The 17,430-nt window shown below is 40.1% G+C and overlaps 1 protein-coding gene and 2 long non-coding RNA genes across 8 annotated transcripts in view; 2 read left to right on the top strand and 1 right to left on the bottom strand.

The window, feature by feature from the left end:
- Positions 1-17,430, top strand: part of LOC136430050 (ras-related and estrogen-regulated growth inhibitor-like) — a 43,049-nt gene that overhangs the window by 23,389 nt on the left and 2,230 nt on the right. For all 6 annotated transcript variants that reach the window (XM_066420309.1, XM_066420311.1, XM_066420312.1 and 3 more), the window contains exon 4: positions 7,755-7,837. In XM_066420309.1, the coding sequence (XP_066276406.1) occupies positions 7,755-7,837 (83 nt within the window). The remainder of the gene's footprint in view (positions 1-7,754; positions 7,838-17,430) is intronic.
- LOC136430054 (uncharacterized) lies at positions 2,998-7,513 on the bottom strand. The gene is made up of 3 exons (XR_010754842.1): positions 7,172-7,513; positions 5,164-5,283; positions 2,998-4,753 (listed from the first exon to the last, which is right to left on the bottom strand). It is a non-coding gene; the product is annotated as an uncharacterized lncRNA (long non-coding RNA).
- LOC136430040 (uncharacterized) lies at positions 10,386-16,073 on the top strand. The gene is made up of 4 exons (XR_010754841.1): positions 10,386-10,509; positions 10,811-10,958; positions 14,898-15,017; positions 15,357-16,073. It is a non-coding gene; the product is annotated as an uncharacterized lncRNA (long non-coding RNA).

The following is a 17,430-nucleotide window of genomic DNA, read 5'->3' as shown; positions in this document are numbered from 1 at the left end:
AAGTAAAATACTGCATACATATGGTTGAATCTACATGTAGGACATGATTTGAATTAAATTCTTCCTTTTTCCTGTCACAGGTCCCAGAAGTCAACACATGGCTGAACCATTGATGTGCATGAAGACAGCAGGCCCAACTGAACCACCCCTTCCCTGTCATGCTAACATGATGATGGTCCTGGCAAGCTACTTAAAACCAGCTTTGAGAAAACAGTTTATACATTTGGTGAAAAAGTGTAAAAGTCATGTGGAGTATTTTTGGTCAGTCCGGTGACCTGTATGTTATATATTATCACATTATATATATATTTCCCAAAGTACTACTGCTATTTGTTTGTAGCCTTGTAAGTGATGTTTTCAACATCAGTTATTAAATAGATAAAGAAATGTTTCAATATAATAAAGTTACTGACGTTTCTGACATTTCAGTCCTAGTTGTGATTCTGTCTTTTCCTGACTGATAATTATGTGCATAGAAGGGTACATGTCATTTCACATTTGACTCAAAGACAGGTCCACTATGGATAAGAATGCAAAGATCATATTCTGGATAATAGATAGTGTTTATTGACAATGATTATTGTGATAATATAGCCTTGTGTTGGGCATAATATGGTTGGTTCCTGTAACCAATGCCTAAACCACAGAGTGAGTGAAGCCCTGCGTAACATACATGTATAAATCTTGTAATCTTACACAACTTGAACCATTTGTCAAGTCATACATACTCATAGGTCAAGTTAAAATTTACAGGTCCACTTTCAGTATATTCACATTTGTTTCTTTCACAATATGGTGAAAAGCAGATTCAATCAAAATCAGAGAAGGTAAATTCTATAAACAAGGACATCATTTATCAATCTTACTTTTTAACTTCACTCCTCCCCCACCATATTGTACATGTACAACCAGCAGACAAAAAGGAATCATAATGGAGCGATACTGATGGCTAATCGTTATGGCAAAATGCACCCTTCCCAATTGGTCAACATCATTTGGCTTCATAATGATAATAAGTCGGTCTAATTTTTTTTTTTTACTTATAAGCACTACTAACCCTAAAAAATTGGACGAAACAGGAAAAATGTATGCGCTCCACTATAAACGTTGCATTAAAGCAAAAGTCTTGGAATAGAAGGTAATACCTCTATCAAACAGTGTTAACAACCTGGAATGAAATATTTCAATAGCTTATGAAAGAAAAGGCATCATCCTGTTGAGCTCTGTCTTACATGTATTTGCTCGGCCTAGGGAGACACAGTCATTCTCCTCAGATTGTATGGGACTGACGACGCCGGGCATGGCTTCACCTCTCGTGGTTAGCCATCAACTGACTCGGGTTCCACCTATTGTGATCCTCCTTGCATTCTTCCAGTAACAGCAATCAGATCCAATAACGAATAACCAGGATTTTAGTCAAGCCCCCATTACGATGAAAACCGTCCTGTAAGCCTGGCTTAATCATTGATACCAGTATGCTAGAATTCATGGCCACATTTTTCCGACTCAAAACAATTAAAAAATGGTATGGTTCATTCGTTTACAGTTATATCACACAACAGCAATAAGCCATCACGACACGAAGTGCCTTGTCCACCGTACAGATAAATACCGCCGAGAACGGCTGGGAAAAACATGTTCGCGATCGATTGCGAAAGAATCGTTTTATCTACAGGAAAACTGAAGTTATTTTCAGGTACCCAATATTGTTGACTATCCCGGTTTGAAATATCTTTAACCTGCGTTGATCTATATACAATTTATGACTCTAAACGCTTCAGCATACTGCCGCACGGAGTACCGAAAAGTGTGTAGTGCGTAAGGCCCCGCGGTAACTGTTATGTGCGACTGAGAAAAAACATGTTCGCGATCGATTGCAAAAGAATCGTTTTATCTACAGGAAAACTGAAGTTGTTTTCAGGTGCCCAATATTGTTGACTATCCCGGTTTGAAATATTTTTAACCTGCGTTGATTTATATACGATTTATGACTCTAAACGCTTCAGCATACTGCCGCACGGAGTACCGAAGAGTGTGTACGTAGTGCGTACGGCCCCGCGGTAACTGTTATGTGCGACTGAGAAAAAACATGTTCGCGATCGATTGCAAAAGAATCGTTTTATCTACAGGAAAACTGAAGTTGTTTTCAGGTGCCCAATATTGTTGACTATCCCGGTTTGATATATTTTTAACCTGCGTTGATTTATATACGATTTATGACTCTAAACGCTTCAGCATACTGCCGCACGGAGTACCGAAGAGTGTGTACGTAGTGCGTACGGCCCCGCGGAATCGTTTTATCTACAGGAAAACTGAAGTCAGTTTCATGTACCCACTTTCGTAGGCTATCCCGGTTGGAAATATGTTTTACTTGCGTTTATGAGTCAAATATGAGTTATGAGCTAGAAAAGCTTCAGGATATACCCTTGTCTTGTACGGAGTTCCTGATCGATAACGACAGAATCGTTCTATGACCCTTTTCTTTACAGGAAAATTGAAGTTGACTACAGCTACCCAGTATTGTATGTTATACATGTACCAGTTTTAAATATATATTTACTTGTGTTGATTTGAAGATGGAATAATACGGATGTAAAGAAATATATACACCGTATTAAAGAAATGTCAGGAAAGTCATGTTTTCGGTGCAGCTTAATTCTGTGTGATTGCCAAGTCACTCCAGAAGAGACCAGTATCTGGAAAACGACGGTCAAGTTCGATAATAGGCCTCCTAGTGGGTTTCCGGGGTACTGCAACGACACTTTGATATCATGTTTGATATCTCGTGCCGTGGACATGCTATGGCCGTGATTTTGAGATAGCTCTTGAGACAGGGAGTAAATTTTGTAGGTTTAGCGTATTATTTAAGGGATAACATTACTTGGTGAGGGTATTAGATCATGGGACTTTAGTTAACGATTGTTTGATAAAATACAACCACTCCTTTGATCAGTGGCTTGTTTCTTCATCATCACAACAACTATCCGCACACACATGTACACGTAAAGGTACAACTTTAATACGAAGTGGTGCACATTAGATGGCGTCTCAGGTCTTAGAATGATCCATTAGCTTGTGCATGTATCACTGAAAATACAGATCCCAATTGTAAGGCTAGGTATATACATTTTATTTTGTACAGCATGTAGGTGAAGACAGTTCATTTCAAGTTCATCCCGGGCTAATTTCAACAAAAAATGACATTTGTCATTGGTATAAAAGAAGATAATTTTGATTTTGTGCATTAACAGGATTTGTACAACATCCTGGCTTTAAGTACAATGTACACGAAAGACAACTTAAACAATAGATTGAAAACGAATTGTTCAGCTTTGATATTCATGTATTGCAGATAACATTTTTACAAGCCACCATTCATATTGTGTTCATATTCGCATGCTCACATCAGTTTTGGGTATCCCAGAGGATGCAATCTGTATAATCAAAGCAACATGGCCTAATGCAATACCACATGTAAGTACTACCTGACTTAGGCTAAAATGAAAAATACTTGCAAAGTGCACATTTTGAAAATATATGATTCACTTCTTGAACACACATTAGAGAAGACAAGCTGATTTGTAAGAGTACTAAAATGCAACATACAGTTAATTGTAAAAGATCAGCAGCCTCACATCTTATTATCTTTACTGCCTTGAAAATAAAATTGGCAAAAGTTGAATGACACATTTTCTAATCTTTTTCGTAATTTTCCTCATCAATAGAATTTTAATCCTCGGACAATATATTGCTTAACACTAACTCCACATTCTGGTTCTTGGAAAGGGCGTAAAGGTGCCAAGAAAAGGTGCCAAGCAGTATAATGATTTGATGGAAAGGTCACACAAAATTTGGCCTGAAAAAAAGAGCTTCGAGTACTTGCCACCTTAATGTTCCAATCGCAAAGTGGACCTTGTTAGCCAATAACAAAAAAAAAAAAAACATATAGCAGCTAAATAGCATGTTTGGACTTGCAGTAATGTTCAACTTAACAATAGCTGATGAACAAGGATATGAAACTCAACCTTGGAAGAATGCTGTTGTTCAAAATATATCAAAATACTGGGTAAAAAAATGTGTCCTTAATTGAAGAGTACATGTACACATGTCCTCCAATGTCTATTCATCTAACAATATCCATTCCATTCATGTTTAACATTTCTGGTGTATAACTAACAGGAACACATGCCTAAATTATGCTGTACTTTGCACAGACTGATGGACAGTCCTTCCTCTATGATGACAATCTCTTACTTCTCATTTCAATGTAACTGCAACAAAGAAATGGGTACTAGGGTGTTATTAGCAAAACACATTAGTATACTTACATGTACAAACTATACAATGAAATGTCTTCATTGTGGCATTATATACATACATGTATATCCAATACAGCTATATACTGTCATCACCATCGGACGATAGTTCCTCCTGAATATCTACAAACTGGTTTGGGCCATTGGCATACCTAGAGATGACAGATACATTCTTGGAATAACAGGTATTCCATCTATGTACTGGCCAAACTGCCATGCTTCCAGTTGGAGGAGATGACTGACCAGCAGCCCCACTTCTTCTCTCTTCGCACTTGCCCAGATAGCAAGCTGTATGCAGGAGTGTTATTGAAGCAGGTGGTTGATCACTTCCCTCATTCCCCTTTCCAACATCTGCTTGTCTTCCTCTGCACCTAGCTTCATGTTCCAGGCTTCTATAGCCTTTCTTGGAAGGCTCCGCGAGACCGGCCTTCATGACCCTGGAGAAAAATTAAAAAATAGTTTGGATATTGTAAGATCACATGACAAAAACACAACTGCATGTACTATGTTGTCAGTCCTAAGATGAGGTTGAACATGATGTAAGCGTGTTGAGGGCTAAGCTGAATCTTACCATAAAGAAAGATACATTTAGTTTCTAGTATCTTACCTTACCTAGTCCCATCCTCATGCCTGAGGGCCGGGGACTATTGTAGCATCAAGTTCATGTACTTTCTAGTCAACTGATAAAATCAATTGATCAAAGCAATTGATAAAATCAATTGATCAAAGCAATTGATAAAATCAATTGAACAAGACATACCGGGAAGTGCTATGGATAAGTCTGTGTACAGTTCTCAATGCAGCTGAAGTGCCTCTGCATAGTCTATGGAGGCGGGGAACCTGGTACCTGGTATTTTGGGTTGAGATCCTGGCAGACCAACAGCCAATCACATCCGACCTCAGTCCTAAGTGGAGAATTAGGCCCGCTATGGTTGGGTGCTGGTCTGTAAGGTTGGGTACTGGTTGCCTGCAACATATTTGAAACATTCCTTGGTTAAAGGTGTTTCCCCCCCAGGTCCTTTGTTAAAGACGTTCCCCCCCCCCCAGGTCGATTTCCCCCTCCCCCAGTGGTTTCCCCCTTCTGAAATCTGACTCGCTACAATTGCTAAAATACATGGTCTAAGTACACCGAATATACCTACCTTTATGTCAGATAAAATCCGCAACATTGCATCCTATACATACTTTCCGAGCAGGCTAAGGTACTGAGCTGCGCACCACCAAATCCGACTGCGAGCCGACGGCTTTGCCCACTGTAGTCCCAAGAATGTCACAATTATTGCTGGCTCATTTAATATTTACGTATACAGGCTTATAGATTACAGCAGCTTCATATCATTTCCTAGCGTATATTAATCTTTTTGTAAGCATTTTCCGATTTCTGACTATGACAATATAAAAATGAGACAGCATACACTTCCGGTCCGGTTTGTGGCCGAACATTCCAATAAACACGGTTCACCGCTCCATTAAAGTGTATATTTGACAAGCACACCATCCTTGTGAGTGCTTTATCTGTCAAATCTCTTTGAAGTTAGGAAACGCCCAGAAATCACCAAGTATGATGTGCTGTTACATTTGATAAACAATGATTGAATATATATTTCTAAGCAATCATTGACTGATTGAGACCGCAACATTTCGTGGACTACGGCAGGCGCAGTTGGCTTGGTCAGGCGGACGGACTTGGTAATCGCTGCCCACTAGCACAAGTGAGTTCTTCTACGTGAAAGTAACTTGTGAATGTGCATCTAGTATATTTTAAATCTGATGTGCTAGCTAAATGTAACCTGGTTTACAAACAGGAGGAGGGCTGGGACTGAGGGTAATGCAGACCGGAATACACCATGTTGTATTTCATTTATGTCATACCAAGGAGGTTAGTCATACTAACCCAAGAAAACACATATTTCAGTATGGAATGCGCCTGAAGTTGAGGGAGCTTTGTGTCCTCGAACAAAAAACTGTAACACTATTGACTCTAACCTTCGAATCCGGTATTCGAATTTTGGGTGGCGGCGCAACCGGCATGCTCAAAATGCATTCTAAATATTCGGAAGCCCGTGTGATACAACTTAGAACCCTGTGTGATACAGAAAATTATCACATGGTCTGGAAAACCCATATCAAACGATTTGCGGCCCAGGTATGACATAAATATGGATATTAAAGGGTCTGCATACCTATTTCCATGAGATGCAGTGAGCTTTAACATCAATCATAGCTAATCTAATTGAAATTCTAAAATGTTTGTGAAGCGTAAATGGTTGCATTTATTCTAGGGAGTGAGAATGAATGAAATGCAACCCATATCCCTACGTGAAAACAAGGAGGTTAAAAAGAAATGGTAAGTAAGTTACATATATAGTACTAGTAGGGGGCTGTTACATGTACCTTCTTCAAATTCTGATTAGCCCGGATACCATATAATTCTTCATCTTCTTCTTTCTTTTTGAGGATACCAAGGCAACTTAAACTTGCTGCAGATTCTGTAACCTATAAACCGACTTGCCCCAATAAATTTATCGCTCTACCGAGGAGAGCCCGAGTGTCATCCTAGTTAGTTCCGGGGTTCGAATCTCATATCAGCCCTGGAACTAATTGATAAAAATTATAATAAGATGACACTCAGGCTAGCGCTATTTTCTCGATTTCAAATTATCTTACGGGAAATACTGTTGTTAAACAAGTACGTCCTAGGTCCAAATATACTTCGTACTGACGTTACTTTTCTGATTGTAGATGAGAATATATCTCAGTAACTGAGTTTATTTAAATATACTACTAGTAGGTGTTACAGCCCCCCTCCCCCGAAGACCATCTACGTACAAGTTATGACGTTTTGGCATTCCTACCTGCTGTAAGACTGTTGATACCTTGTCCAAATTAGTCTGCACCCACCGCTCTGGTAGATTAGTAGGTCGTCAGCACTTCAAAAAGTACAGCATCTTTAAAATGTTGACACGAAATTCGTGTGCACAGAACTGTGTGCATTTTTCAAGCCGCCATTTTGAAAGGTTCACGGCAGGTCACGGCTAAAATCCCATCAGCCTGTGCGCCAGGGGCCTGTGTGCCAGGAGCCAATAAATGCGCTCCCGATAGCTATGGTAAAATCAAGGTCTTCAGAGGACGAGAGGACGTCCTTCAAGACCATAGCTATGCACTTATTGCTTTGCCTATAACACCATTACTATCGAGAATTGGATATGTACCGGGTGCTAAAAACACGTCAAACCGGCCGGAGCCGAACCTCTGTTTGGAGAGTATATATTTTTGTTCACTACGCTATAACTTTAACGGCGTAGTGAGTGAAAAAAATGTAACGTTACGCTGTATTCGTTGTGTTGGAAAAAGAACTTCAGGGTAATTTCATGAGTAGTTTGATTGAGTTTACGTAATCTTGTGACAGGCCTTTAAGTTGTGTTTTTTTTCTACCAGAGTCCACGTACCGTCATCAGATCACCATAGAAGATGATGTGATGAATATGGAGATATTGGACACAGCCGGACAACTTGGAGAAGTAAGTATCTCACATTCATTTGTCACAGTAAAAAGCGCCCTCTAGCGTCCTAATGGACGTTCAAAACCCAACTAGAGATAAATATTAGCTGCTTCAGCAAATATGAACAGGTTTGCGTTAGTGTAACTTATGTGGGGGAAAGGTAACATTTCTAAGTAAGTAGTTGAAATACAGCATAATTCATCTCCTTCCCCTTGCAAGGAATGACTGTTTTGAAATGGACTGTTTTGTAAAAGCCACCCCCTTGGGAGAATGAACTCTTCCAGTGGTACATGAACATCCTTACTCTTAATCTGTCGCCATGACCCTTAATCCGACAGCACAGACCATATTCTGTCACCCTTTCTCTTAATCCGTCATCATTATCATTAATACATCATTGTAACCCTTAATCCGTCATCGTAGCTCTTACTCCGTCACCATTAGCCTTAATCCGTCACGAAAGTTTTAAATACCTCACTGTTGTCGTTAATCCGTCACCATAGCCAGTAATACGACCTCATAATCATTAATCCGTCCCCATAACCCTTAATACGTCACTCTTGCCCTTAATACGTCATGATAATCTTTAATCCGTCAGGAAAGTCTTTAATCCGTCAGCGTTGCCCTTAATCCCCTCAACATAGCACTTTATCCGTCACCACAACCCTTAATACGTCAGCGTATCCTTTAATCCACCATCGGAGACCCTAATCCGTCACCCTTTCTCTTAATCCGTCATCCTTATCATTTATCCATCACTGTAACCCTTAATCCGTCACCCTAGCCCATACTCCGTCACCATGAGCCTTAATCCGTCACGAAAGTCTTAAATACTTCACCGTTGCCGTTACTCCGTCACCATAGCCAATAATGTGACCTAATAATCCTTAATCCGTTCCCATAACCCTTAATATGTCACTCTTGCTCTTAATACGTCATGATAATCTTTAATCCGTCGGGAAAGTCTTTAATCCGTCAGCGTTGCCCTTAATCCCCTCAACATAGCACTTAATCCGTCACCACAACCCTTAATACGTCACCATAGGCTTTGATCCATGACTCTTTCCCTTAATCCGTTACCATAAACCTTTAGCCGTCAAGCGTATCCTTGAATCCGCCATCGGAGACCCTAATCCGTCACCCTTTCTCTTAATCCGTCATCCTTATCATTAATCCATCACTGTAACCCTTAATCCGTCATCCTTATCATTAATCCATCACTGTAACCCTTAATCCGTCACCCTAGCCCATACTCCGTCTCGAAAGTCTTAAATACTTCACCGTTGCCGTTACTCCGTCACCATAGCCAATAATGTGACCTAATAATCCTTAATCCGTTCCCATAACCCTTAATATGTCACTCTTGCTCTTAATACGTCATGATAATCTTTAATCCGTCGGGAAAGTCTTTAATCCGTCAGCGTTGCCCTTAATCCCCTCAACATAGCACTTAATCCGTCACCACAACCCTTAATACGTCACCATAGGCTTTAATCCATGACTCTTTCCCTTAATCCGTTACCATAAACCTTTATCCGTCAGCGTATCCTTTAATCCGCCATCGGAGACCCTAATCCGTCTCCCTTTCTCTTAATCCGTCATCCTTATCATTAATCCATCACTGTAACCCTTAATCCATCATCCTAGCCCTTACTCCGTCACCATAAGCCTTAATCCGTCACGAAAGTCTTAAATACTTCACCGTTGCCGTTACTCCGTCACCATAGCCAATAATGTGACCTAATAATCCTTAATCCGTTCCCATAACCCTTAATATGTCACTCTTGCTCTTAATACGTCATGATAATCTTTAATCCGTCAGGAAAGTCTTTAATCCGTTAGCGTTGCCCTTAATCCCCTCAACATAGCACTTAATCCGTCACCACAACCCTTTATCCATCACCACAAACCTTTATCCGTCAGCATGTCCTTAAATCCGCCATCAGAGACCATAATCCGTCACCCTTTCCCTTAATCTGTCATCTTTACCCTTAATCCGTCACCATAACCCTTAATCCGACAGCATAACCCTTAATTCGTTACGAAAGTCTTAAATCCCTCATCGTTGCCTTTAATCCATCAACATAGCCAATGATCCATCCCCATAACCCTTAATACGTCACCGTAACCCTTGATTCGTCAATCTTGCCCTGTATACGTCATAACAATCTTTAATCCGTCAGGAAAGCCTTTAATCCCTCAGCCTTGCCCTTATCCCGTCTACATAGCACTTAATCCGTCACCATAACCCTTAATCTGTCACCATAGCCCTTGGTCCGATACCCTTGCCCTTAATCCGTCACCATAAACCTTAATCCGTCACCGTAACCCTTGGTCCGTCACTCTTGCCATTTATACGTCACAATAATCTTTAAGCATGAAAATAAGGAAAGACACACACATAAACATGCATTTCTTCGGTTACCCCCTGACGCAGTACATTGGCGTGTGCATTCCAAGGCCACCGACATGACCCAGAGTTATCAGTTAACTTCCCATGTGCCGCCGCCAGCAGACTGTCCTTGAAACAGGGCCAGGCTGCCAATTACAGACACAAAGTCACAGAGAAGAGGGAACAAAGAACCCTTCTCAGTTTGGTTATTTGGTGGCTGGAGAGCTCACGGTGTGTGTAGCTGGTTTCTGGTGCAGCAGTGTTGATCAAAACGAAGATGCGAATGGATACAGAAAAGGTGTGTGAACCCTTTCAATTTCTATCTATATACTACCTTGCTATAAGAACGAATTGTACTTTGGTAGAGCCTAGAGTTCCTAGTAAGAGTACGTATGTCTTGTTTGTTACCCTTACTGTTCGCTGACATGTAGTCTACTTTCACTACGTGGCGTGACCTCGACCTCAGTGTTGTTTCGTCTTAACCTGTTTTGAATATTAACATTGCATCTCTAGATCATATAACTGATTGGTCAGTTCAGTTGTGTAACCACTCCCAAAATGTAAAAAAAAGTTGATGTCCGTATAAATATGTTTGACAGGTCTAGAGACGGCCCACTCTCCCAGAAGCAAGCGACGAACCTGAACCTGGGCGGCATGGCCGACACCGCGAAGGTAAACCGCCGCAGAATATACAATCCACACACGCTCGCGGTGTTACTGGGTCTTGGAGGAACTATGAATAGCTGGGTAAGCAGAAACCTACTTTTTTTGGCAAACAATTGGCTGAAGCTCTTCTGTTTTTGAACATGCAGCATAGTTTTTACACTTAAGAATACAAATCAACCTGGTGCTGAATTTTAAGAATTGAGAAACTATATTCTGTATTTACAGTCGTACGGCGATCGCACTAAGGCCCCCATTCCACTAGACGGCGATCCGCGCTGCGACTTTGCTGCGACCTAAGTTGGATTTGTGTAATCATTGACTTCATGCTTGGGATATCATGCAGAATGTAGATGTCTGACTGAAAGGACAGCAAAATACACAAGGCGTAAAATTACTCGTTCATAATTATCAATGAAATTCAGTGAGCGCTCTGTCAAATTTTAGGTCGCAGTGAGGTCGCCACCCCAGTGGTTTTGGGGTATACGTGTAATATCGGATCGTATAGCAAATCATTACATGTATGAATTATGTCTGCAAGATCTATTCGTTTCAAAGATAAAGCGTATTGTTCTGTCGGTAGACTTGATTGATGGCCGGGTCATACAACAATTTTTATTGACACAACAAAAGTACAGCGACTTTCGTTAGGTCTACTATATCTATACATACATACGTACAATAACTTTTACGAAAGCCCTGTGATCGTGGAATAGTCAATAATCATGCTACAATCCGTCTTAAATTTATGTGATGATTCCCCCAACCTTACCTTTCATTTGTTGTCTTGTTTTAATATCAACTTGCAACATATATGTATATATCAATACCGTAATTCTTGTTTGTCAACTGGAACTTAAGTTTAGCTGGTTAAACGGTCACTAGTCAACAGCTAAAATGTTATCACCGCAAATTTTTCATCACTAATGTTTGAGACAGTAATGTTTGTTCCCACCGTTAGAATTAAGTACCGTGACCTACTCCATTTTCCCCAAACCGCTATATTTTCTTGCAATTGCCGCTATATTGAAGTGAGTAACCCATTGAGGCGAACGCGTGCTGTAGTGTCCGGGGTGTTGTCTGGCGCAATCTGTGTTGTTTGAGAAAATAGCGAAAGTAACACCGAATGTTGAAAACTTCAAATGCCCCACTTAGACTAGTGGCACTTTTTATTGTCCATTGTTTATGAAGGGCAAGTTAACTCCTGTATCAGTAACGCTGATTTAGAGCATCGCCTCCTATTTTCAAAAAGCTGAAGGCACAGGTATAATCGATCACATTATGAATGAACTTTGAAATTAATTTATCAGGTGTGTCCCGTTGAGCTGTGACAAGAAGATAGATCAGGTATCCCCCGTGCCGATTTCTAAATAGCGTATGCACCATTCCCCGTACATCGAGAGTTTCTACTGAACATGTCTTTGATAGTTCCGAATTGGCAAGTGTGCGTAACTTTGTTTGCCATGATCGGCAGTTGCGTAATTTCTCTTTAAGCAAAATAGTTTGAAATTCTCACCATGACCTTCGGCGACAGTAAGCTAGACGGATCCATTTCATGCAAGTATTTACATCCTTGCCCCACATCCTCCTTAGAGCGACCTGTCGCGGTAAGGTTACTGTCGTCTGCAAGGTTGCTATGGCGACGCCAGGCGGGCGGAAGCGGTAGAGATATTTGTATGTTGAACCTGGTACCCCGGGTTAAGCAGCTGTCCCTTATAGTATTTACAGACGGACATGTGTAAAACAGTTTTAAACTTGTCACTTTAATGAGAAGAATTAGATGTATTTGGAATAGATAACCCCTTTTTGTTCATGTCCCTGTATTTCTGTCCCAAAACTGGGACACACCAGGCATTTGGAGGACATGGTATTTAGAAAAAAAGTATTCATAACGGCACCTGTACAACACATATTTGAGATACCTCAATGAAGAACATGAAATGTTAATTTTCCAAATTTCATAATTTTCATAAATAATGCAAAACAATTCATAAATCGTTCGTATTAACTTTAGGACTTTCAATCGTGTGACAAGTGGAACAAAAGAAAACAGGAACATTGTTTGATGTCGAAAAATTGCAAAACTAAACGTTGATTTGCATAATTCATACTAAAATGGACAAACTATCTGTCATGTCTGTATTCCTCCTTCTGAAACATTGTGGGATATCGAATATCTTTTCCAATTCAGGTCTCAATGTCATATAGTTCATGGAAATGTCACTTTTCAGATATCCGATATCTTTACGGGCAATCACCACGTCCACATTCAATTGATTGGCTTAGATAGTTCTTTATACGAGTTTCTCTGTCCCAGAACTGGGGCACACCAGGCCTCTAGGGGACTTGATATTCAGAGAAAACGTTAGTCCCAAAACGACGCGTAACGGCACGTGTGCAACACATATTTTGGATACGTCAATCAAGAACGTTCATAACTAAATGTTAATTTTGCAAATGATTGTCTAACTTGGTGCAAAACAGTTCAGAAATCATCTGCATATACTATAGGACTTTCGATAGTGTTATATGTGAAATATAAGTAAACCGGAACATCGCTTGATATAATAGAAAAATTACAAAACTAAACGTCAATTTTCATAATCCATACTTACGATGGACAAATAGTCTATATTCTCCCTTTGATCAGTAAATATTGTCACAAGTGTAATACAGATGATGAGAAACATCGTGGGACATCGAATGTCTTTTCCAATTCAGGTCGTCAATCTGTATGACCTAATGTCATACAGTTCATGGCAATGTCACTTTTCAGATATCACCGTACGGGCAATACTCACGTCCGTATTCAATTAATTGGCTTAGATAACCCTTTTTTGTTTGTCCTGACTACTTCTGTCCCAAAACTGGGGCACACCAGGCCTCTAGGGGACATGGTATAGAGAGAAAACGTAAGTCTCCAAACGACGCATACTGACACCTGCACAACACACATATTACATGTGTAAACCAGATTAAGAGAAACAATGTGCGGTATCTTTTCCAATTCAGGTCGTCAATCTGTATGACCCAATGTTATCCAGTTCAAGGAAATGTCACTTTTCAGACACACACCAGCACCTGTACAGCACATATTTTGGATACGTCAATAAAGAACATGCATAACTATATGTTTATGTTGCAAATGTCTCGTTTGCATAAATGACACAAGACAGTTCATAAATAATCTGCATTCATTATAGGATTTTAAATCGTGTGACATGTGTAAGGAACATCGCTTGATATGGAATAATGACAAAACTAAATGTTGATTTACATGATTCATACTATATGATCATCTATATTCCTCTTCTGATCATGATCCGTAAATGTTGTCACGTGTAATCCAGACGGACAGATACACATAGGATATCAAATATCTTCTCTTAGACTAATTCAGGATGCCAAACTGTGTGACCCAATGTCATACAGTTCATTGAAATGTCACTTTTGAGATATCCCTATACCTGTTCACACAACCCTTGAGGTCAGCCTTGTTATAAGGATCCTGAGCCTCATGTCTGTAAATTTGCATCGTCAAGAGAACGCAGCTGATTCAGCATTAGGTAACAGGTTTCTAGAACTGACGGTTTACTTTAAAGTCGCGGCTGAGTGTGGGTCACCAGCCATGACCCTGCCGGTCAGTCTTTCAGACAGCAAAAATAACTACTGGGGATATGCTGTTACTGTTATCACAGGAAAGTCAAAATAGCGGTGACCTTACAAGCAGTTTGTTTACTCAGTCATGGACAAGTTCTAATCGTTTATATATGCATTATTATATAGGTTCCTTGTTATGTTTCCTCTCAATCGAACTTTTCGATGTAGAGCCAGTGGGCTTTGCTCTGTTCGTGCCCAGTTTTTGATAAATGCCATTTTGAATAATTCGGATGATGATTGGTAGCGATACATTACATGTTGCAGATCATATTCGTCAGTCAGATGATATCTTTATATTTCCCAGCTGCTCATACCTGCTCAACTATACTGAATATTTCTGATATATGTTTCCTTCCATCACAGCAAACCTTGGCGCTTGGTGGAAACTGGTAGGAATCAATACAAGCTGTGTACCAGCTACAGATGTCTGTCCCTCACAGCTGGCTGGCATGGGGTGAAAGATGTCATAGGAAATAAAGGAAGGTGAAGAGATTTTCTTATATTATTTGTTGTTAATCAGATTTTGACTTTTGTTGAAATTGTTTTCAAAACGGCTCATGTGACAATATCGTTGGGAAGGTCAACTATCAACTATAGGAAAGTATTTGACACGAATCATTACATTTCATGCCTCCAGCATGCCATGCAAGAGTAAGTTACTGTGTCATATGGGTGTACTAAATCAGATTATAGTATTTTCTTTAAACCGTAGAAATTTTAACATTAATTTACTTAACTCTCTCAGACCACGAAAGTTCATCAAAATATTTCCTTTGTCCCAAGATACAATATCATCAATATTTATGTTCGAATTCTCCACAGAACTGATCAACCATCTACTTCTACAGTCACTGAGAACATGAGGGAGGAAGGCCACAGGGGATGCCTGACCAGCATCAGAGCCGTGTGCAGCCAAATGATTGCGTTGTTACAGCCAGAGAAAAGCTGACACGATTTAGAGAATTCACACGCTGACGTGCACATGTTGTCCACGTCATTTGATCTAAACGAAAACGGATGGTCTCTACTATTGTTTATTTTATTGTGCGACTTTTAGTGGCTGATTTTGCATGTATATCAAAGAAAATACAAGTGTTAACCTCGCCGATGACAGCTCAAATCAAAACGGATGTACAAATGGTGGAAACACCATTCAAATGTGTATGCAATTGCAATCACAAGCTGCAGTAACATTTTACTCCGTCACATAATGTCCAAGAAGTTTCAGTGCAACTCCTTACCGAACTTGCAACGGTGACTGTAAAATAAGTCTGCTATTGTTGTGCTATAACTGTTATTCTTTGACATCTTTGACGGGTATTCGTTTGTTTAAGTGGACTGCAGCGAAGCGATAAAGTAATCAATGTTGTGTAAGCAGAGTAAGACAGTATAAAGACAAGAGATTTCAAAGGCAAGGAAATTTAGGTCAAAAGAGCAATAGAGACCTTCAGTAAGGATCGTAGTAATAAGGCAACAATATGAAGTCACAATCAGTCAGTTTTATAACGGTAAGTGTGCACCGTGCTAAGTGTGCAGAAATCCTTGTTTCTGTGTCATTTCTTTATCGTTGATGTGGTCGTAAACTAACATTAGCAACAAAAGCATCCCCCGATCAATCACGCCCAATATTACTGACTCCAACACTTTCTAATCCAACATCACATTAAATAACGAATCTATATTAACCCTCTATCGTTGGGGATCTTGTCGTCACTTACTTTTCGACAAGACCACAACAACATGATGCTCAGTGGACCTTGCTCGTCCTTTAGTACAGTGGGCCTTGTGTCCATTTGTGCCAACGGCAAGGTCACAACAACACCACACTAATAACATTCATCACTTACACCAAAAATGAGTGGCAAAAACCACCCCTCCAATCAAAATGGTCGTACCTAACCCGAAACTAGGAAAGGTATAATAGGGAACCAACATTAGCGACAAAAACCACCCCCAATATCATCGATTCCAACACTTTCTAATCCAACATCACATTAAATAACAAATCTATATTAACCCTCTATCGTTGGGGATCTTGTCGTCCCTTACTTTTCGACAAGACCACAACAACATGATGCTCAGTGGACCTTGCTCGTCCTTTAGTACAGTGGGCCTTGTGTCCAGTTGTGCCAACGGCAAGGTCACAACACCACCACACTAATAATATTCATCTCTTACACCTAACATTAGTGGCAAAAACTACCCCTCCGGTCAAAATGGTCACACCTAACCCAAAACTAGGAAAGATATAGGGAACCAACAGTAGCGACAAAAAACACCCCCAATATCATCGATTCCAACACTTTCTAATCCAACATCACATTAAAATAACAAATCTATATTATCCCCTCTATCGTTGGGGATCTTGTCGTCCCTTACTTTTCGACAAGACCACAACAACATGATGCTCAGTGGACCTTGCTCGTCCTTTAGTACAGTGGGCCTTGTGTCCAGTTGTGCCAACGGCAAGGTCACAACACCACCACACTAATAATATTCATCTCTTAAAGCTAAAATTAGTGGCAAAAACCACCCTTCCGGTCAAAATGGTCACACCTAACCCAAAACTAGGAAAGATATAGGGAACCAACATTAGCGACAAAAAACACCCCCAATATCATCGACTCCAACACTTTCTAATCCAACATCACATTAAATAACAAATCTATATTAACCCTCTATATATATATCGTTGGGGATCTTGTCGTCACTTACTTTTCGACAAGACCACAACAACATGATGCTCAGTGGACTTTGCTCGTCCTTTAGTACAGTGGGCCTTGTGTCCATTTGTGCCAACGGCAAAGTCACAACACCACCACACTTATAATATTCATCTCTTACACCTAACATTAGTGGCAAAAACCACCCCTCCGGTCAAAATGGTCACACCTAA

The sequence above is a fragment of the Branchiostoma lanceolatum genome, chromosome 3 (genome assembly GCF_035083965.1).
Source record: "Branchiostoma lanceolatum isolate klBraLanc5 chromosome 3, klBraLanc5.hap2, whole genome shotgun sequence".
Taxonomy (NCBI): domain Eukaryota; kingdom Metazoa; phylum Chordata; class Leptocardii; order Amphioxiformes; family Branchiostomatidae; genus Branchiostoma; species Branchiostoma lanceolatum.
The sequence above is the reverse complement of the archived record's forward strand: the minus strand, read 5'-3'. Positions and strand labels throughout refer to the sequence as shown.